General features: G+C 41.5%; 1 protein-coding gene across 1 annotated transcript in view; it reads right to left on the reverse strand.

Annotated features, from left to right (window-relative positions):
* Positions 1-22,460, reverse strand: part of OSBPL5 (oxysterol binding protein-like 5) — a 63,997-nt gene extending 41,537 nt beyond the window's left edge. The window contains 6 exon segments of the mRNA XM_009891998.1: positions 2,903-3,106; positions 4,696-4,797; positions 5,458-5,538; positions 15,510-15,513; positions 16,186-16,264; positions 22,325-22,460. Of these exon segments, the coding sequence (XP_009890300.1) occupies positions 2,903-3,106; positions 4,696-4,797; positions 5,458-5,538; positions 15,510-15,513; positions 16,186-16,264; positions 22,325-22,460 (606 nt within the window).
* Between the last annotated feature and the right edge of the window lie 371 nt (positions 22,461-22,831).

A 22,831-nucleotide genomic window follows, 5' to 3' on the forward strand; every position in this document is an offset into this window, starting at 1 on the left:
TGAAGCAGCCTGGGATCACACTGCCTTCACATCATGGACAAAGTGCCTCTGCGGCAGTATTTGGAGCATGTGGGGGAAGCCCTTCTCACCACTGCTTGCGATGCTGACTGATTTTGAGACCTTGGCGGTTTTGGCATTGGGTTTACAAAGGCCTGGGCAGAGCAATAAGGTAAAAGATCTAATCCATTTGCACTGTGATGGAGGTTCAGGCTAAAATGTTCAAAAACGCCAGGGAAGCAGTGTAGAACAAAGGACTGTCTCTTCTCGGGGATATACTGCTACCATAGCTCTAGAAACCAGAGAGCTTTATAGGAAAAACAGTTCCCCGCTGCGTATGTTTAGCTTTCCACTATAAGCAATGGTCTTACATCTTACCTACCTATCATTTGAAAAGCACCCCAAAATTTCATCTGGCTCTAACTGACGTTAAAATGACTGCACATCAAATTTAATTGGCTAGCACAACTATAAATATCTAGGGCACTGCTTGAACCAGACATTTGTTTCAGGGCTGAACAGTTACATCCAAACATCTGCTGAGCAACAAGGCCAAGATGCAGAAAGTTGTTTATTAATTACCCTAAGTTAGCTGGAAGTCCACTAAGTGAGTCAAAACTGGACCATCAACCCTAGTCTGGAAAATCCTTGAAAATTTCATGACCTATTTTAGCCGAAAGTGAAAGTTGTTTAGCCAGATCTTATTTCTGTCATGATGGACAGTAACTTGGGCTTTTTGCTTAAGCTCAGGCTAATCTACATTTCATGAGAAATAGGCTTTCTTTGCACAGTTATACATCACCAAATTAGATCAGTCAATTCTGCTCCAGTTGCTTTAAAAGAAAGCCATGAAATGACATAAAATGAAACAGTATTTTTAGCAGTTTCAGCCTTAAACTGTTGTCAGAGCGCAGACAGCTTCTTGACATCAAGCAGTTCACTGGTGGATTTCTTCTTGATGTGTATTTTGGTGTTCACCTTGTGGCTGAAAGCATCTATCACACATAACAACCCAGGCTAAACTCAGCGTTTCAGGAAATATCCTACCATGCAGCCCAAATGTAGCTTCCTAAATATCTGTCTCAAGTTAGAGCATTACTTTGACCTCAAAACCTAAAAAGTCTGTAGGACTTCCTCTAGTACACAAATATTTTCAGAGATATATTCCCTTCATATTTAATATACTAATTCCTATTTCTGTCATATATTTTCTCAAGAGACACAAGAATTAGAAAAATATACACACATGCAAATACATACAGACATCGACAAAAACTCCTCTTTCTTTTGCATGATTCATTCAAAGGGAAGGGCATTCTGGCATAACAGTTCAGATCTGTCAGCAGCACTACTTTTCAGTACCTGACTGTGTTTTTGATTCTACTTTTTCACTAGCTCTCCTGACTGTGCTTTTCAGAACAATTCAGTTGACCTGTCAAGTCACAAGGAATTTTTTTATTGACAGATAGCAAATGATCGATGACCTTCTTGGGTGCATGGTCTGAATTTAAAAAGCATCAAAACTCAAAACTGTGTAAGAAGCAAGATAACAGTGAAACCTTTGGGACTTAAAGCAAAAGCAATGCATCTAGGCACAGATCAGAGATGAGCTACCGTCAGAAAACAGCAGCTTCTACCCCTGGTTGTTGAGGTTAATTTTAATTCTCTCCTCCTACCTTATTAAAAATTGCAAGACTTTTTATAGTGGTTGTACAGCTGTGTTTAAAACTGTTCAATTAACTGCAGGGATGAGCAGGAGTGAGGCTGCTTAATCTGCTCCCACAGGGCTTCCCCTCCATTTTGTTAGAACTTCTAATGCCAATGACAAATGCCTTCATCGCTCTCACGTGAGTCTTTCCAAGTAGATTTACTCTGCTGAACACCTTTGCAGCAAGGCAGTAGCTTGTAATGCTTTGCTTACACTGGTGATGTCTCCTAGAGAATTTATGTCTGCAGTAACTCTGCTGAGTCACTGTTTCTAATGGGGAAACAAGAGTTCAAGAACATTTAAGCTTTGTCTTCAGGGTATCCAACAGACGTTGCTCTCAGTGCCTCTCAGGAGGTACTGGGGTCTTCCTCTTTGCTCATAGGTATTAGATATTTTTTTCTCTTTTTGCCTATTCTTAAAGGAAGGAAGAAAAAGAAATGCAGCTCTTGAAAATTTCCAGGGAGTTATCTCAAGAAATGTGAGAAACTATTAATCATTTGTGTTACAGGGAGATCTAGAGGTCACTGCAGGACCTACTGCGTGTACAGGAAGAGACTGTCTTAGCCTGTGAGTAACAACAGACTGAAGAACTCAAAGTGAAGGGAGAGAAAATCTTGCCATTTCCATTTCAAAGAAGAGAAAAATAAGGCAACCTGTGCAGTGTCACACTTTTGTGCAACAGCCTCTTGAGCAGACCACTGAGTTTCAAGTCCATAGCAAACAAACCCAAACCTCAGAGGCATTAGGAAAAAAAAGTCAAATGATTAATCTGGTTTTTTGTCACTATGCCAACCCTCTTCCAGTGTTGTGCAAAGCACTTGGTGCTTTGTGTGTCCTTGTTTTGGGGAAGTCAGTTGACTGGGTCTATTCCTCATCTCTTTTTAAAGATGTAGGCCATGGCTTGATATACCTTCTAGGTATCTTTTTTGCTGCATTAATACATTTCCCCTTTCCTCAGTTTATGCATGCATCTATACACCAAGAATGACACATTTGTGTAACTAATCACTATGCGCCATGTTCCTTTGATGTCATACCATGACCAAGCTTCAGTGTCTTTAATCTTTTTATGCACTCAATTCACCATCACTAATAGCAACTGAATAACTGAAATTCTAGATAATATCATTAGGTGATACTAGTGCTGAGACACTTTGGTGACCAAGAAGAGGTTTTTCAACTCATCAGGATTGTTACCTTTACAGCCCAGATTGATTGATCCAAAGGATGAAAAAGTTTAAAACAGAAACCATCCTTTTTGGAGGGTCTCTCGATCAGCTCACAAGAATGGAGCAAGATTGTCCCAACCCACTGTCCGATCTTTGGCGTCTTATAAATCAGCAGCACTCCTGGTTTCAGAACACACCACAGCTTGGTCCAACTCTTCAAAGTCCCACGAATCTGGAGGGAAGCAGGGAGAGAACAGAAAGTTGCATTTACTTTGCTCCTGGAAAGAAAACCAGTATTTATACAGTATTTCCAGTATGTGTTTCTCCTAAGGCCACACTACGATACACTTCCTTAGGGAGATACATTGCATTATCTGAACAGTCTAGGGATCTGATAGCCAAATTTACAAGGCCTGGGATTTTGCTGTCAGAATCCAGTCTTCATTTTTTAGTGCTGGCTTAGTGTTAGCAGCTTGCTTAATTTTTTAGGCAACCAGCGCTGCTGGCCCATGTGAGACTGATTTGTTAATAATCATGGAGGACACGCCAATTAGAACATTGCATAGCAAAATGTTATTGCTAGTCTAATTCCGCTTATAAGTCATTTTAACTGTGTTCTGCAGAACAGAGCTATGAAAGAGTTTTGTCAAATACCCCATTTTTAAAAGCACCTTCTCCAGATGGTTTACTTCTCTGTCAAGCTCAATGCATGCTCCTTCTTGTATAGAAGACATTAAATCTGATAGCATATATTAAAGATAACAGCTTTAAGAATAAGGAAGTTTCTCAGTAAGGTTAGATTTTGCCTAAGGTCTTCTTGACTTCAATGTACATAGGCCAAACATCAAGTCTTATGTCAGTGTTATGTTTTTGTGGCTCAGCATCATTTGTTGCTGAACCAGAAATTTCAAGCCACAACAAACATACAACAGGTATTTTGTATTTTAAAAACCCCTCAATATTTATCTATCATCAACACTAAACATTATGGAAACATTTTGTTGCCAATGTAATTTCTCAAATAAACCATACCCATCTCACTTTTCTGGCCTCTAATACTGATCATAGAACAATGTTGGAGGTTTTTCACTCTGGTCAAATGCAATTGTATCGTTTCATGAAATCCCTAAGTTAATTTTTTTTTTTTTTTTAAGAGCTATGTGTTTGGCAATGTTTGGAAATTAAGTTTTGCCATTATAAAAGGGCAACCAATTCACTATTAGTCGAGAAGACTAAATGGCCCCAAATAAGGAGAAAATCAGCGGTGAAAAGTAACATCTCTCAATGCCAATCCAAATTTATTTTGCCACATACAACGTTTCAGGACTTCAATGAGAAGCTGTCACTAGTTGAGTCTTTGCACAAGGAGAAATTACAGTTGTCATCAGGTCCAATATGTTTCATTCTGTGCTGTGACAACATAAAATCCAACTGTCAATAGAACAAGCTGTATCTGCGCATTTCCAGGCTGTTATTCTGTCTATTCCCTCTTCACTACAAAAACACATCTATGGGAAGAGGCCAGCAGACTCTTTCAGAGAGGACGAAAGAAGGAAACATCATCGGTTCCTTTTGTACTATGCACTTTTTGAGAACCCATCGCTACTTAAGGACATGAGTTAGGTTAAGATGGAAAGTAAATATTCCCCATAACTCCACTTTTATAGCAGCTATTTAAGTACGGCTTTACAGCAACTTCAAGTCAAAATTATTTGGTCTTGTTTCACTCAAAAAAGTGCTAGTGCATAAGTCTCAGACACATCAAGTACTTCTCACTTATTTTTTCCTACAGCCTCAGAAGCAATGGTTTGTATGAAATACCTTCAGCCAGTCTGCTGTGATCACTACACTGGGATCCTTCAGAGCACTGAAGAGTTGTTTAGTAGCCCTTTTCTTCTCCTGTCTGTAATTTTTTTTTTGTACCTGGTTCAGAACAGAGAAAATACAGCAGCTGTAATCATGGCCTCTTTTGGGGAGGAAAGAACACAATGCATTAAGGACAGCTATGTATAGCACAGCTAGAACACGACCCAGCACAAGTTCCCCAGAAATGAGCACAAGGAAGACCAAAAGCATAATGAGATAGGAGGCATTTTCTTTGCTCCTGAAGTCTCACTAAACATAATGTAATTTGGCTTTTCTTTGGGGGGAATGGAAAGAGACTGAATACCCATTCCTCCTCAAATTAAAGCAATTAAATCTAATTTCATCCAAACCAAATTATTTATACTTTTGGTTTGGTAGACAAACAAGCGTTCAAGCAATGATTTATTCAGATTGCCTAGACGTACCCCTCCTAACAAGACCAATGAAGGATTACAATCCTCTTGAGGTGCCTAGTGGCTCTGGAACTTATGAACAGAGTGAAATAATTACACTGATTTGTTCTGTTTGCAGTACATAATCTAATCCTGTATATAAAGCTTGTAAATGCCCTTGGCCTACAATGACTGCTAGAAGAGTTGGAGGCTTCTCCAGGTCTTGGGAAATGACTCAGAGCAGCTCCCAATGGTTTGTTTGGAAGGTACTACTTGTTTTGTAAAAGAAAGTCAGCTGATGCTGACTTGGCTGCTTTGCACATACCTTCAGTGTTTCCTTCTTCATGAATTTGGCTGTGGGAGACACACACTCTTTGTCAGACCCATTGCAAAGCTTATATTCAATCTAAAAAAAGAGGGAGAGAGAAAACAAGCATGTGTTAACATGAAGATGTTCAAGTTATGTTTTAATGAAGAGTTGTTTATAACTTCCAGAAATCCATGAAAGAGCTGATTGCAGAATTCAGCAGCAGAATACTAGGAAGGCGCAGAAAATGCATATTTGCAATGCACTCCGAACTTCATTTTTATACTCATAGTTAGTTGAAAAATTGCCCAGCAAATTTTCTTCATATTTCTCCCATGCAGACATTAATCTTTGTAAAATAAAAACAAAACAAAAAACCACCCCTATTCTTATTCCTGACTTCAAAAACTGCCCATCTCTTTTCAGATCTGAAAGCATTTCAATTACTGGAATAAAAATTATGGGGAAGCTGGTATAGATCTTTCAGAACCAGACTCGATATTGGCAATGACTGTTGCCCTAACTGAAATGTCCAGAAACATGAGTGGGCAAGAAATGACTTAATCATGTTACAGATAATACAGGAAATCATCATTATCTTGGCCTTGCAAAGCAAGGCACAAAATACACAGTCACTTCAAATCATGTTTGATAGTGTCAGTGCTGTTTAAATTCATTTTCAGAGGCTGCAGACTGATCTCATGACTGTGCTGATGGGCTGAAAAAATGCTTTACTTTTGTTAGACGTGGTCACAATATTACTGTTCCCAAAATAATATATGCTTGGAGAGTATAGCTCTCTGGAGCCCAGCTCATGATGAGGACTCCTACTTTGACAGGTACTGCCGGCAAATTATCCAAAACCTGGGGAGGGTTAGTCGCATAAGAACTGTGGTACAGCCTAGACTCTGCTACTTTTTATGTGACGTTGGGGAAGTTACTTTCTCTCTCTGTACCACTTTTCCTTCCAACCTTTCATGTGTCTGATGCATTCAGACTGTGATCTTTTGCGGTCAGGCACTGTCTCTCCTACTTATGCATGACAGTTTTATAAAAAAGCTCAGCCCTTGGTCACCTTGATTTAATGGGTATGACACAAAAACGAGTTGTACTACGAAAAAAACTATCAAATATAGTTCCCATTTATAAATTCGCTGCTATGATGTGAAACAAACCCACTGGGCTCTCAGACTCTCTTTCCTGTATGTCATGATTTGATGTAATCATTGTACAGTGACTTCAGTTTTGAGAGACCCACTTTCCTTTTCCCACCCAGCAGCACAGAAACCTCTCTGGCTACTACAGCCACAAACCATGCTGAACATTAGTGTGAGCAGGAAAATATTTCAGACCAGCCAGATCAGTCCTTTCCACACGACTTCTTTAAAAACATGCAAATGCATGACCAGATCACAGCAAACAGGCCATCACCCATGCTTGGAGACTGTGACAGAAGCCAAAATGGGAGATAAGGGTGCATGCCCAACTGAGCAAAACTCTCTCTGGATGATGCAGGATTAGAAATTAGGGTCAGAAGGTGCAATTTGCAACAGAGCCAGGGTCACTGTAGAACCTAGTACTTGTTCTCACATACCCTTACAGTAGTCTTTCACTAGAAACAAAAGTACACTTGACACTTAAGAATAGAGAAATGAAAACCCTGTGATGGCACATAAAGACCAGTGAAGCCCCTGATCTGACTTTCCAGTTTACAAGTCAACTTGGCATTGGATCCACTCAATGAAAATGCCAGCTCTGGACTCCTGAAAACTATTCAATATTTGCCATTTTTGTTTTGATAGAAAGTTAAACCTGTCTCCTCTACCTGCAATGCAGTCTCTGATGCATATTTTGTATTACTGCACATGGGACTTCCCTGTAAAAACATAGGATTTACAGTGGGGACTGCTGCACAGATATGACATTTGAGCAGAGAATTGCGCCCACGGGGTCTTTGTCACTTTTCAAAGGGCAGTGGTAGACATTTGGGAGATATGCTATAAGCTTTTCTTTATGAGGAAACATTTCTAAGTGCTTAAATATCTCTGAGCAAGAATCCTTCAGAATTATTAGGAGATTATGCTTTCATGATTCAAGACACGTGTCCTCTGAAACTGGTCAGAAGAATTCTCCCCCTTTCTCCCAGTTCGCAGGGAGAATGTCCTGTCCTTGAGATACAATTATGAGCCAACTGTTTATTGGTAGTTTCACTCCCTCCAGCCCAAGAGATCAGACACAGAGAGAAACACTGCGTACTATTCCTCATTAGCCAGCACAAGAAGCAGAAAAAGCACAGATGTCCCCGAGATTCTAGGAAATCCTGCTCAGGTGTCTGCAAAGCATCAGGATATAATGAATGCTTTTTGCTTAACTAATTAAAACAAGCTACAGTCACTTCTTGTCTAGACAATTACATTTTAGCACTTATATAAAGAATAAAATCTTGGCCCCTAAGCTGACTTGGCTCAAGGAAATTTCCTTGAAGATGAATACAGAAAGGCTTCCAACAACAGCCGCAAAGCACGCAAACCTGAGCCCTAAACCTGCTGCTCTTGGGGAACCATTAACACAGAGGCACTTTCACTGCTCTACGATCCACACCTGCCTCCTCCTTGGAGTCTCTCTAGGTCATGCTAAAAATAGAATTAAACAACCATAAGACTTCAAACCTGGGACGTTTACACAGAGAGACATTGATTCTGCCTCTTCAGGAGATCTGACTCATAGCTTCATGACCAGGGACACCGCATGCCCGAGGCCAGCCGATACTGCTATGCATGTTATAAAGCCGTAGTCCACAACAGTGTATAATGGGATAATCTCCCCTTACACCACCATAGCTTTTAGAAGCTCAATAGAATCACAGAATCACAGAATGGTTTAGGTTAGAAGGGACCTTAAAGATCATCTAGTTCCAACCCTCCTGCCATGGGCAGGGAGATCTTCCACTACATCAGGTTGCTCAAAGCCCCATCCAACCTGGCCTTGAATGCTCCCAGGTATGGGACATCCACAACTTCTCTGGGCAACCCGTTCCAGTGCCTCACCACCCTCATAGTGAAAAATTTCTTCCTAATATCTATTCTAAATCTCCCTTCTTCCAGTTTGAGGCCATTACCCCTCGTCCTATCACTACATGCCCTTGTAAAAAAAAGTCCCTCTCCAGCTTTTTTGTAGGTGCCCTTCAGATACTGGAAGGCTGCTATAAGGTCTCCCCAGAGCCTTCTCTTCTCCAGGCTGAACAACCCCAACTCTCTCAGCCTGTCTTCATAGCAGAGGTGTTCCAGCCCTCTGATCATCTTCATGGCTCTCCTCTGGACCCGCTCCAACAGGTCCATGTCCTTCTTATGTTGAGGGCTCCAGAGGTGTACACAATACTCCAGGTATGGTCTCACAAGAGTAGAGTAGAGGGGCAGAATCACCTCCCTCAATCTGCTGGCCACGCTTCTTTTGATGCAGCCCAGGATACAGTTGGCCTTCTGGGCTGCAAACGCACATTGCCGGGTCATATTGAGCAAAACTCATCTGAAATCATTACAAACTGGTCTTTCACTTGGTCAAAGCAGCTTGATTAACAGCCTTGGAGGCTGCTGCGGTGGGCTCCTGAACCACCGTGCTGCTTCTTTCAGGCACTGCCTCCCCCATGTCTGAGCTATGTCCAGACATGCTGAATTTGCTAGCCTTGCCTGTAAGGTGAAACACGCCCACAGGGATGGCGCACACTAAGACAGGCTTAATGGATGAGAAAGCAGCAGTAGCATAAGTCCCTCACTGCCTGTGTAAGACTTTCTAGGAATGGAAAAACGAGTATCTGTGTTGCCATGTCCCAAAAACTGTGATGTACCAGCTGTGTGATGGATAATGCAGCTCCCCGAGGTGGTTGTAAAATGACCAAGCTTTACGAAGAGAGAGAGAATTTTACTAAAATCAAGCCATGGACAAGTTTTCAGATGTGCCTGACCTGGGACTTCTGTTTTCAGAAACCTGACGCTGTACCCCAGTTACTTTTTTAATGATTGCTTCTCCCTGCCGACTTTGCTTCTTTTTATGCTGATGAAGATGCACCATCACAGGTCCTAGACAGCAGTTTGCTTGCAGGTGATCATCAGGTGTACAGAGTGAAAAGCATTGCATTTCTGGGTTTAAAGTTCCTGCCTTTTCACAGGAAAGGTGGGATCTAAGGTCCCAGCACTGCATACTGTAGGCCCCCATGCTGCTGATAGCAATGCACAGTTCTTCCAGGTTTAACCTGCTAAGTGACTTGAAGTAATATGATTTCATATGTTTACATGAATCTGTAGTTTTGATTGTACCTTGTGGCATATATAAGATTCAGTAAATCTGTGCCATCAGCTCAAAAGATCCCTAAGGCACAGGACAGATCAAGAGCATTTAATGATGTCCTTCTATTGCCCTGTCTTTCTCAGCCTGGCAGAAAACTAAGAGAAGGCATTTGTCATCACAGCAAATCTTTCAAGGACACTGGGATAATGCTTGTGCAGGATGTCAGAATCTGGCCCCGTCTCTCTGCAGCAACATGTGAACAATATTAACCAGAGATGAGACTTTTGTACAATGGGAGGGAATTGGTGTCCTTTTTAAAATCAAAAAAGCCACTGGAATATTCTGATAAGATAGCAAAGCAAGGTATGTTTTCCATACACTGGTTCTCATAATTATAAGGAGTGAAGACTGTTAATCTGCCAAAAACTTTTATCAGGACATAGAGCAGCACTTGCACGGGTAGGAAACTGTTGTTTCTTTTTTGTTCTCTAACCAGATCTGTCCTTTCCAGGATTGAGTGATGACCTTGCCAGCTGATGATGGGCTGTACTGTACTCAGAGATATACTTCTTATCCCAGTTAAGTTTCTATTCCTTTTCATCTCCGTCATGTAGCTCTGCAGAACCACTGCTGATTGTTAGCAGTTATCCCAATACCCTTACACTTCTGCTAGGCTTTGTAAGAGAGCATACAGACTCCTCACAATAATGCTATTCTGATCCAGTGTCTTTTTGGTGACTTCATTTCCAAGAGGAACCAAATCATTTCACAGACAAACAGTCTGTGATCAACTCTGGTGTGGGGGATGCCAGCCCATCAGCATGCTGTGCCTTGGATAATAGCAAGAGCAATATCCTGTTGTTTAACGCAAGCAATCCTTGATGCACAGGACAAACACAAAAAAACTGTAATGAGAGACAAATACGCAGAATTATTCCAAATCAGAAACATTTAAATAAAACCATTCTCAAGCTGTGGTCTGCCTGTTAACAGCAGTGACAGCTTACAAGTCGTTCTTTTTTCTTCTTTGCATCCAAGTAAGAGAAAGACGAAATCAGATGGGAATTTGAAGGCAGAACAAAAGTATCTGGGGTCATAAATTATGTTTCACAAAAGCAAAAATAGTCATCACATGGGAGACATCCTTGCTCACATGTAATATCTCCAGTATCTTTTCCACATATAAATGCTACAGAGCTGTATCACTGCAGAAATAAAAGAAATAAAACAAAAGTTCCCAAAGTGGAAAAAAAGTTCCATTAACATTATGGAAAAACTGGGTTTAACATTAGAAGTGAACAGCTTCTTGTTACTTATGTGAATATTCACAGATTGCTCAACTGCATTTAAACAATTTTGTTTTTAATTTGCTATAAGCAGGCCTTTCTAAAAACTTTTTCATTTTGTTGTGAATTAACAGCACATCCAAAGCACAGTGGAATCAGTGAAGCAATTCTTACTGACAAACAAGCTTAGTGTTAGGAAAGACTACCTTCGATTAATATGCTGCTTTACAGTAAATTGAATAATCTACACCTAAAACTTTTTACTTGCAAAAAAAGAAAAAATCCTTCTTATTTCAACAATGTTACAAAGACACAGCAACTGTGTTTACAACACTGAAATAGCACAATGAGTAGCACAAACTGAAAAGCCTGTACAAATAAATAGCTGACATGACAGCAATATCTGGGGAAAATCATTGCTGAAATTCAGCTATCCAAGCAACTCTAAATATCAAGTTATACTACTGTTTAGTGGAATGCTTTGCTCCATTGTGTCCTATTATAGTAATTAAAGAAAAAGTAACAGACCTCTTGGGATTTCTATTTGATCATTTAAGTGTGCCTTTCATGCGAAGAACGTTCTGCAAGTTTAGAATATTGAAAGAACATCTTAGGCGAGATGGGAAGTTGCACACTGAAAAAGATGCTGTTACACATGACATCCAGTTGTAATGCCCAGCAGAAACCTGAAACAAAGCTTTGCTTTCCCTTCTAGCTATAGGCACAGCTTTTCTTCCTAGGCTGATTTTAAACAAATGAAGAAAGTGAGCAACAAAAAACAATTGGACTTTCAGCTTAAAATATGCTTTGCTAAATTGTTCAATAAATAATTTCAATTTTAGCACCTCCATTTACCTTTATCTTTCCTATCAGAAACACTAGAGTAAGGAATTACGATCACCAGCGACCCGGGGTGACGTGATAGGACTGCTACGGCTTACCCAAAGTTATAAACTTTGAGACTTCATTTCTGAAGTAGTTACTGCTGTCTACATTCCCCTCTGTGAGGCACTTGGGAGTTTCAGGGCTTTTATGGACCAACACAAGTTAGGGATGTTCCAATGTTTCCTACCTCACAGTACAAAATCCTCCCCCTACATATGCAATTTTCCCAGGATACTCCAGGCTACATCTCTGCTCACTTGAAATCAGCTGCAAAGCCCTCTGTGGACAACAGTGATTACCCTAAACAGTTGCACATGGAATTGCAGAAGCAAGATGTAGCTGAGCCAGGACACAGGAACTGAGTATAAGTCTTGACAGGGAAAACTAGCTCAAAAATAATTACATCCACAGCATCGACAGCATAAAGTAAGGTAATAAAAAGCCAGCAAGGGTCCAGTTAAGCATAACACCACCTGGAAGGGCCGAATTTTCCTATAAGGCTGTGCTTCACACACACAGGGGATGTTTTGCTCCTGAGCCTCTGTGAGGTGATTCCTGCAACTTCTGGATCTCTCTGACAACCGATTCCTCGGTTTGCTAGCTAAGAGAGAACAGAGGGAAAGGTACCCTTGTAGGTTGCCAGAGTTGTAAATGATCTTTTATGATAGTCCCAAATGTAACCATGGCTGGAATTAACTCAGAGGTTAAGAGCACGATTCATGGATCGAGAAGGATGAGCTTGAGACAGCATGGGAGTTGTAGCTTAAATCTCAAGTGATCAGTATGAGTCATTTCAAACTACTTTGCAGCTAAAATAAATTTCTAGCAGCCACTTAGATTCATATTTCAGATTACAAATCACACAATAAAGACTTGAACAATTCAGGCATGTGGAAAAACTCATTCGTGATGAACAAAGCAATCTAAGTTTTGCGCTCCCACACATCATAAAACTGTGCACGCAACAGCCATGCTCCGACAATGTGATAATTTTAGACCCTATTGTGGCATTAGTGGGAGACTGAAAAGAGTGAAATACCACTGAGTGACAGCTTCAAGATTTTTCTGACTATCCCTTAAAATACATTTCAATTCTTTGTGGGCTCTGCATGCATATCAAGAGACCCCAGCTGCTCTCCAGCCAGTAGAATAAATAGGTAAGCACAGGAAGGGAAGAAAGAGAAAATGCAACACTGCATACTGCAATAAAAGGTGCCTTAAAGGATGCTAACCGTGCTGAATAAAGCACAAAATGAAAGCAGGGTACCTCCAGTCACTGTCAGGCAGTACAGTGCTAACTGCACTACCTGGCTCCAAAAATGAGCTTGAGGCTTAGATAGTTTCTGGCCCCCTCTATAAGCACTGGTCCCAGAAAGCAAGGCTAAAGGGCTCTAAAAAAGAGAGAAACTAATATGAGAAACAATCTGAAATAAATAAGCTACTTTTTTTTCCCCTTGAAAAAGGAGATGAAAGAGACTGCACTTAAAAAAGGAAACAGGAGAAAATATGCCCCAGGAAAGTTAGCAATGTAATACGTAGCTGAACTGTGCCTTAAATTTATTTTAATAAAATTTGTGGTGAAATCAGAAATATATAATGCTAAGGACTGCACAAACACACTGAAATCAAATGTTCCAGCACCAAATATTTTACTGTCTGTACAGATAGTACAATCAGGATGTGTTCACACCTCAGACATAGACTTATGAGCACAGGGGAGTGGGGCTGCAGTTAAATGGCTTCACAGCTCACAAGTTCACAGATGTCTTGGTGTCTGCTAACCTGGAAAACCTGCAGCCTGCTCCATCATGCAGTGTGGATATGGCCTGAGTGAACAAAATGGAGAACCATTTCCACCTCACTGATGAAGATGTGAAACAGAAACGCAATTAATCCGCCTGGGGAAATGCAGGGACTCCAAGTCAGAGCTGGGAATTCAAGGTCCCCTAAGCCCCAGTCCAGGGATTGAATCACTCGACTGGCTTTCCTTTCCTTCTCATTACTGGGTGAACAGAGTCAATGTGGTGTGGTACATCAAAATAGCGCTGCTGAAGGAACATGGATTTCCAACAAGGTTTGTTATATCCACTGTGCCAAAAGAAGGGTAAGTATTCAGAGTATTCATTGCATAGATCTGTTACGTAGAACATTTACTTCTGAATCCATTAATTAAACCTGCACACCCTACAGTTTGGTTTCTAAAAATTATTTCCCCCCTGCTATCAGGAATATAAACATGACCCAGTTAGCACACACTCCTTCCTTTGGTTCAAGTAGGTGGAATCGCTACTTATTTTTAAACTGGAATACTGTGACAGGTCCCTACTTAGAGTTCTGGACACGAGACAGTAAGGTTTCATTTTACAGCCTTAGAGCTAAGTGGACGTGAAAAATGAAGTATTAAGCAAACTGACTACCAGAGAAGAACAAGGTAGTGTACAACACAGCAAGGCAAAACAGAGTGAAATGAGAATGACAGGCGCTACAGCACAGGTCCAGTGAGGTGGAAATTTCCGAATCAAACACCGTGTGCCTAAGCAGAACATTCAGGCAGGAAAGAAAACCTTGGCTCTGGCCCATTCAGTACCCAAAGCAATTGCCTGCAACACTGCAAGTGAGTAGGCAAGTTGAAGTTTGGTGTTTTGGGTGTCTTCATATCTGTTTTTGGTCCATTTGCGTTTCAGAGCAATTTTGACTATTGTAAAACCAAAGTCTTGGGTTGGTGAAAGCAAAGCTTGTGTCCAGGTTCAGACCCCCATTTGTTTGGAATCGCAAATCTGATGCAGTTGTTTTGTGCTGTACGTTTTCTCTTATCTCTCCTTAACAAATGCTCTTGACACTGTCAAGTAGAGACCCACCAACACCTCCCAGGTGCACACAAAGCACGGCAGAAATCTAGGTGGGCACCCAAATCTTCCAAGGGTGCTTCTGCTTTCAAAAACACACCTGTAGGAGACTAAATAGCAGGGCAGGCCCTGAGGCTAGGAAAACACAGCTGAGCTGTACTCTCACCCAGATACCCCTCATAAATACACTCCTACTCTTGTGCTCATCCTGCATCTCAGAAATCGAAGTCCCCTTTGGGCAGCATTTCAGTGCTCTGAATTGTCCTGTCCAGAAAAAGTCCTTCTTCTTTACATTCCTAAGTCATTGGGAATTTAACACCACTCCTTGTAAGGCGTGCAAAACATCTGCCTTTAAAACAAAGCCCTGGATGAAGTTACCTGGTACTTGGGCTTCTCCATTGCTAGGATAAGTGGGAGGCTGGTTTGCCATAAGGAAGCTGCCTGAAAAAGCAAAACCAAGGTCGGTTTGCAGCTTGCCAAATTCCAGCAATAGCAGCGGACATGTACACGAGCCCTTGTCGCATACTCCCAAAGCTCCTCTCGTCACCATCTCCCTGTGCTGACCGCTGCCAGGGCACCCCGGCAGAACAACCTGCAAGCTCTAGGCAAGCACAGCCAAATGTATTTGAAGATGCAGAGCCTATTTCCATATATTATAGGAAATCACTTGTCTGAAGCTGCTTCCTTCGTGTTATATTTTCATTTCAGCTGGTGTCACTTGCATTTCATAGCTTCATAGTTGAATAAATTTAGTTAAAAAATTATTAACAGGTCTTGCTTCTATTTCTAGTTACCCTCCAGAAACATGTTAGGGAGCTGCAGCCAAAAAAGCCCATACATGAATCTCAAAAGCCAGATCTAATTTATAAAGTTGATTCCATCTCTTCAGGAAATCAAACCCAGGCATTCAGTAACTCTAGATATAGAGCCAGGTTTTGAAGCCTCAGATCCAGAGTCTTTAGATCCAGTTTTACCTCTCTACAACACTGTGTTCAGGCAATGTTGGACAGTTTGCAATCCTCTCCTGTTACACCAATTCCCAGAGCTCACAGTTTCAGATGCTATGCACTACACTAAATATTACAGCCTTCTCTTCCAAAACAATTAAGGTTTATGATTGCCTCACTGACCAGGAGCAGCAGGAGATACCTCTGCTGACAAAATCAACCTTTCAACCATAACTATTCATATACAATTACACTGCCAAATGAGACTCAAAAAAACAGGGTTCTTCTGCAGTAGGTGCTATCAAGTCAGAGGAAAGTGTGGGCTTCTCTGTCATCCCAACCATTCAAAACCACTCATTTTCTTTCTCTCAAAACATGCACACACAGATCCTGCAGGAACATAAGGAGAGGCTTTCTCAATGGCTTTAAAAAAGAGAGAGTAGGAATGATTAATAACAGCCTGAGAAGAATGAAAGCAAGACTAGGGATGGATTCCACAGTACCTTACTAATGGAGTTTGGAGTCTGTGGTGTCTCATCCTTCAGTGCCGTTGGGCTGTTTCCTTCCACGTCTTTTCCTGCAACAAATAAATGTGATTCAGAAACAGAGAAATTCTGCACAAAACCATGGCTACTTATTGCCTTAGAAGGGCTACTGCTAACGGCAAGCAAGAGAAGCTGTTGTGAGCAGGAGCAGGCACACCAGGATCATAGAGAGGGAACTTGCAGAGCTTGAAATAGCCTGGATCCACATGCTTGGGCTATGCAACAAGCACTGCTTAAGTTAGGTCTCAAAACACCATGGTAAACCAACATGATGGTTGCAAAGTCTAGCATATGAAGGCTGGAAAAAAAAACAGAAATAAGGTTGCTTTTGCATCCTTAATCAGCTCCCTTCTGTGTCTGCATTATGATGTAGTCTTTAATTACATTACCACAGTCTGTTCTTTTCTTACATACCCCATGCCTCATTCAATGCAAATAATCAATGGAATTCAGTTAATAAGCAGCTATTCAATACATTATGCTCCTTGGTCAGTATCTGGCAACTATACACAGATGCACTTGATAGCATGCTTTGTTTGACAAATAATAACCATGATCATAAAACGTTACAGAAGACAGAGCAGCATTTAGACATAATTAGTAAAACAAAATTAAAAAAACCTGCAGAAGGTCAATGTCTTCTGACCAAGTTATTTGTTAAAATAAGAAACATTTTCAATTAACAAGTAGTATTTATGAACACTATGACATTTTCCAATCATTGTTGAGATATATTTCCACTACCCAAGTATACTAAACTTGCAGTACATTATACCCATTATATACTAGTCTGCGTGTGTGTAGTCCTAGTCCAAGCAATAAAATGTAATGATAAATTCTGTTCTGTTTGCCAACTGTAATCATGTCCTTACGGTAAAAGAAAGCATAGAGCTTCTATTAAAAAAAAAAAGCCAAAAAAATAGCATCTGATGAGACTAGCTTTTTAGTGCCAAGACAGTCATTGTTATCCAATTGCAATGTAGTCGTCTTCTCAAAACTGTTAGCAGTAAGAGCTTCAGAATACCGGACGCAGTAAAGAACCACTGAGACAGTGAAAAATAATCCGTTTGTAGCACGCTGCAAACATGGGAACTGCTAAAAATGTTTTTAAACATTGTGTGGGCCAATCTTGGAAACACCACCCAATCCAAAACCAGTAAGGGAAAATCACGATTCTCCTGAAGTCAGCAGATGTTGTCACAGATGTGCCAGAAGCCATAATGTCTCCTGGAGTTTTCAGAACAACCATTTAAGAAGCCAAGCACCGTTAGAAAAGTCAGCCACAGAAACTTACTAAAAACACATATCCTCATGGCCATCGTCTGCACTTCCATCATGGGACATGTGAGAGAACAAGCATGTCCCATTATAACCAGAACTGCAACTATGCTACAGGGTTTCACTGGTAAAGAGACAGGACAAAACCCATGTCCTTTTAACAGGCATCAACAGGCAGTTTGGTGTATCCAACTCTTAAATTTAAGAAAAGGCTTTGTGGGACAACTGTTCCTAGAAGGTGTTCAACGATCTACATGGTGACTAAGGGTGGTGGTGTTTTCAGACGTGTTTCTCACCCTGTGGCATAGTCCTGCGCTGTGCCACACGCATGCAGCTGCGCTGATGCAGAAAGCAAACACTTCCAAGTCTGGGAGAAGAGGGACAGCACGTGGATTGCTCATGTGGGGAACTGAAGCAGAGGAAGGACCCACTCTGTCACATAGGAGGGTGCTGCAACAATAGGGAGCCTGTATCTTAACCTAGTTTCTTCAACAACAGGGAGCCTATATCTTAACCTAGTTTCTTAACTGTCACTCCTCCACTTGAAACACTGAGCCCTAGATAATGTATTTGGAAACGTAATGTGTGCAGGCAAGAGAAAATCCCAAGTGGTCGGATATTTGCCAGTCGCCCTGTGCTACCATGACAAGTGGGATGGCCATAACCACTGCAGTGCATGGATTAGGACCCGTATCTCCATACTTTTTCTTCCCCTGATGGCACTTTCCTCTCTATAGCCCCCACTCTCCCCAACAGAGAGAGAGGAGGTTGGAATAAACTCACAAAGCCATGTAGCTGCTGCAGTTGTTTCCCATGAAGAGTTTTTTTTCTGTGCATGTATGGGAAAGTAACATATGGCCTAAAAGTTCAAGTAAAGTTAATGGGAATCAGCTGCTGCCTGCTCCAAGGGAATCGTGTCTATTAGCATAACAGAATTCACATCCATTATTCCGTTTCATCTCTTAAAGAAAGCTTAACTCCAAGCTGGTATCCATACAAAAAACCCGTACCTGAGAGATTTCTGCCTTCTCTCAGTAATACAGTTAAAAGGGTTTGCACCTAAACAATGAGATTTTCAGTGCTCCTGAGGTTATGGACCATCCTGCTCACAGGGTATTATGAAAAATGGGAACATGCAACTGTCCACTCTTACATTTACAAGGACTCATAAGATATGTTTATGGAGTAGCATATACTGGTTTCTTACACCAAACACGTTAAGTCTATTGGCATTTGTGCAGGAAAGGCTGTTTTTTGGAGTATCTTTGCTGTCTGTCTCAAGTAGACTTGCTGCAGCCATGCGGAGGGTGAGAGCCAGCCCTTGTCTGGAAAGCAAACTTCATTGAAACCATGTGCAAGTCTCTCAAACACCCGCACACATAGTTAAGTGCACAGAAAGCCCAAAAGCAAGAGTCCCACCCAGAGCACAACAGACATAGCCGCCTTGAGAAAATAAATAGGAAACCACAGAAAAACATATAAGGAACTGAATATTAAGTGGCTATAGAAGCTGAAGTTCTTATCTCCCTGATCAAGAAAACATAATGCCCACAACAGAAATAGAACTGCATCTCTCCCAACCTGAAGCGCTGGCTGCTAGCAGGGCATGCAAAGAAGGGTCCTCCACAAAGCAGCCCGGGAGTTTTGCACCAAATAGTGAAAAGTATTTTGGGAAGAGAACCAATGGTGCTTGTGGAATCAGCCTTCACCACGTCATGAAGAAAACTGCCAACACTCCAGCCTTGCGGTTACAGAGATGAATTACTGATACCGTCTTTTATCCCATTACTGTCATGCATAGGAAAAACAAATATTTAGTTCCTTTCCAGAAGAGTAACCATTCCTTTTCTTTGGTTTTCTGCTGGGCATCAATCCTACAGGTTCATTTGCCTTTCTCCCTTATAAAGAATGATATAGCAGGCCCGACTTATCAATGGTAACAGGAAGAAAAATAACCGGATTATTGAGGAATTAATGATTAGCTCCACCCAGCATGAACTACAAGAGGAAATACAGGCTCTGATGTGTGCCAAAAGCATTGTGAATAAAACCCATTACTGCTGTAAATACCAGCCACATGGCTTGATGTGTAAACCAGGCTTAAATTTAATTCTATGCATCTATCACAGTAAAATTCCCATATTCGTGGAAGTGCATCTCTGAGGATGCAGGATGCAGATAGGCTAATTTAAATTTTTATTTAAAGCCACTGTGTGATCTCACAGCATAGTGAAGAAGAGAGATTCTCTAGAAGTTCTTTTAGCTACTCTCCCAATAAACTTCCCACTTCTCTGAAAAAGAAAAGGGAGAAAGATTCTCTCCCCTCACTGCTACATGAAAGAAAGACACGGACAAGAAACATGAAGTCATGTCTCTCTAGTTTGTGAACTTTCTATAAAGAGAAAATGTCTTCCTCAAATTTCTTTTAGTTACTATAATAATTACCATTTTTGTATGCAACCAAGAGGCAAAAAGTCCAAAGTGTTATTTCAGATAGTGCCCTCTGCATTTCCCATATGTTTCCTTTACAAAAAAATCCTCTCACTGAACTGAATCTCCATAGCATATCTTGCCTCAAGTGTAAAGTCTGTCGCTCCCTTCTCACTGAATTATTTAACGTGCACACCTTCATTGTTGGAGGGCTAATCCTAGGTGTTGGTGCTGTGAGACCTGCAGCTCCAGCCACCTCACAACCCACCAAATTCCTGGCAGGAAACCACTGGGCTTTGCTGCCCGCGCTGCCCACAGCACCCACCCAACACGATCAGCCCAGTGCCCTCGTAAAGAAAATCTGCTGAACTGAAAGTTCATGTAAAACAACAGAGGAAAATGGGTGACAGAGAAATATTGGATGCAGGTTATAGACGTAGACCTGTGGCTTATCTATGGTGATAGCAGCATCCTTCAGAGGGATGGGAGAAGGAAGGGAGAAGCACACCAGGCTCAGAGGAAAACGAGGCAGAAGCAGCAGCAAAGGAGTGAAAGGGGAGCCCACCATGGGAAATGGCAACTGAACGTGAAGAATGACAGCTACTTCTTAGGGGAAACGTGAGGGAAACAAAGAGACGAAGCAGCTCTGTGGGGACCAGGAAAAAAAGGAAAGGAGTAAAAAAAGTAAGGTTAGACAAAACCCCAGACTCTCTGCAAGAAATCCCCTGGCTGAAGCAGTAACTTCTGTTTGTTTAAAAGGGATATTCTCTCCTTTACAAACTCTCTGGGCTATGCTCTCCCTTTGCATTACAGAGGGCGACCGCCCTTGCTGACGCCAGTGCTGGAGGTTACTTGGGAGAACTATGCAGCAGAACAAAAGTTCCAGCGTGGCTCAAAGCACTTGTTCTGCTGAGCTGCCAGCAGGGATTGAAGAGAAACAAGGTGATGGGGGATGCTGAGGAAAAGACAAACTCTTCCACCTACCTTCCCCATGCTGAAACCCTCAACTTTCCCTGGTTCCTGAGAGATTACAGCACTGAAATACCTCTGTGAGGAAGTTAGTAACTTTTTTAGCACTGAAAATGCTGTTAAGAAGAAGAATGAGCAAACCCTAAGCTATGGCTCTCCATCTCCTCAAAGTAAGGGGAAGTGACTACAGCCTGAAAAATCAGCCCTTCAGCTCCCAAGGATAGCAGAAGTGAAACAGCTATTTATTTCCCACCCATTTGTACGGACTGTACTTAGGGACAGGTAGCTGTTCAGAAGTCTCTACAAGTTTAAAATACATGAGATTTTAGGCATCCCATTTTAAGCTGTTTTCAATTTGATTACCAAAAGGTTGTTGAAGCTCCCAGTGACCTCGGTGACAGCCAGGGTTAGTCAGCACTGCTGAAATTAGGGTCCCCATTGCCTTGAAACAGACACCCACAAGTAGAAATACCTGTGAAATCAGAGGCCATTGCAACCTTTGCACTTAAAGTCAATTAGCTCAGGAAACCGAGACCCAGTTTTGCTCTACATCTGCGAAGCCCGGAGAGTCTGTCGGGTGTTACATCTGTATGAACACTGAAACCTTTTGACAGATGCTATGTTCTTTCTCTAGATACCAGTGTTTTGAGAGCTCAGGAAGGTGCTGTGAGGTTTGATTATTTAGCACTGACATGGCAGCTGCAAATGACAGATCTACAAACTTGTGACTGTTCCCTGAAGCACTTGTTTACAGACTGGAACGGAAGCATTGTTTGCAGACTGAAATCAAGGAAAGACTTGAACATTTATTGTTAGCAACAAATTCTGAAACAATAAAATAAGCTGTATTTCCTTCAAAAAGGGTGCTAGGAAATTCAAAGCAAAAAAGATGTAAAGAGAATGCTTAAAGCCAATCTGCCATTCACTGCAACCTGTCAAGATTCCTGGTACTTGTAGTGCTTGGAGATATTTACAGAACGTTAACCACAGAAAGTCTACTCTTGTAATATTTACCCTGGGCTCTAAATCTGAACAGGGAAATCTGCCATTAAACGTCTGCAAATGGGGCCAGTAATCTTAAATGAGTCCAACACTTAGGGTGAAACACAAAAGTGCCTCAAAGTAGAAGAGCCTGAAAATATTACTCAGTTTCGAAACATGAGGTTGTGCAGTGTTCAAACGGTTACGAACCCCAACTCTGATGCCCTCCATTCTCACTTAATGTGGCAATGAAAGACAACAGCATCATGAAAGCAGCACTGTCCGGGATCCAGTAATACCTGTGTTGCAACAGCTTCTCTCTCTCTTTCACATTAACTTGTTTCTCTTTGTTTCCTGCAAGCCTGCTAAAATATCTACTTGCAGTCAAGCACCTGAGACATACTACTTTCTGCACTGACACACCAGAAACCAACCTGGGCTGAGTGGGTAGATGTCATTGTCGGCCCCAAAGAACAGATTGCGTGTCAGCTTGCGAGGATCAACCTTCTGAGGGGTGGACGAGGCCGGACAAAGCGAGAACCTGCGACGAAGAAAGTTCTCCTCCTTCATGGCATGAGCTGTGGGGGTTTTCTGAAAAGGAAAGAGAGAAATAACAGTTCGTTTCAAGACACAGGAAATCAAAGTTTCACACCCAGATGACTCCGCTGCTTCAAAGCTGCATAATCCTATGTAGTGTGCCAGATCTTTTTATAGAGTGCCAGAAGGCTATGCAGAAAGAAAAAAAGAAAGTTATATTAGTTTGAAGCTACAATTACTGCTGACTCTCAGTATTTGCCAACTGCAGGGAAGCAGGACACTGCTCCTTGGCGAATCCAGGCGGTATAACACCCTCCTACCTACAAGGATCTATCTAGGATAATAGCTACTTACTGGGTCTATCCAGTGCACAGCGACTAAAATTCACTACTGGAGGTTTTTTT

Source organism: Charadrius vociferus, unplaced genomic scaffold (genome assembly GCF_000708025.1).
Source record: "Charadrius vociferus isolate BGI_N301 unplaced genomic scaffold, ASM70802v2 scaffold179, whole genome shotgun sequence".
Lineage (NCBI taxonomy): Eukaryota > Metazoa > Chordata > Aves > Charadriiformes > Charadriidae > Charadrius > Charadrius vociferus.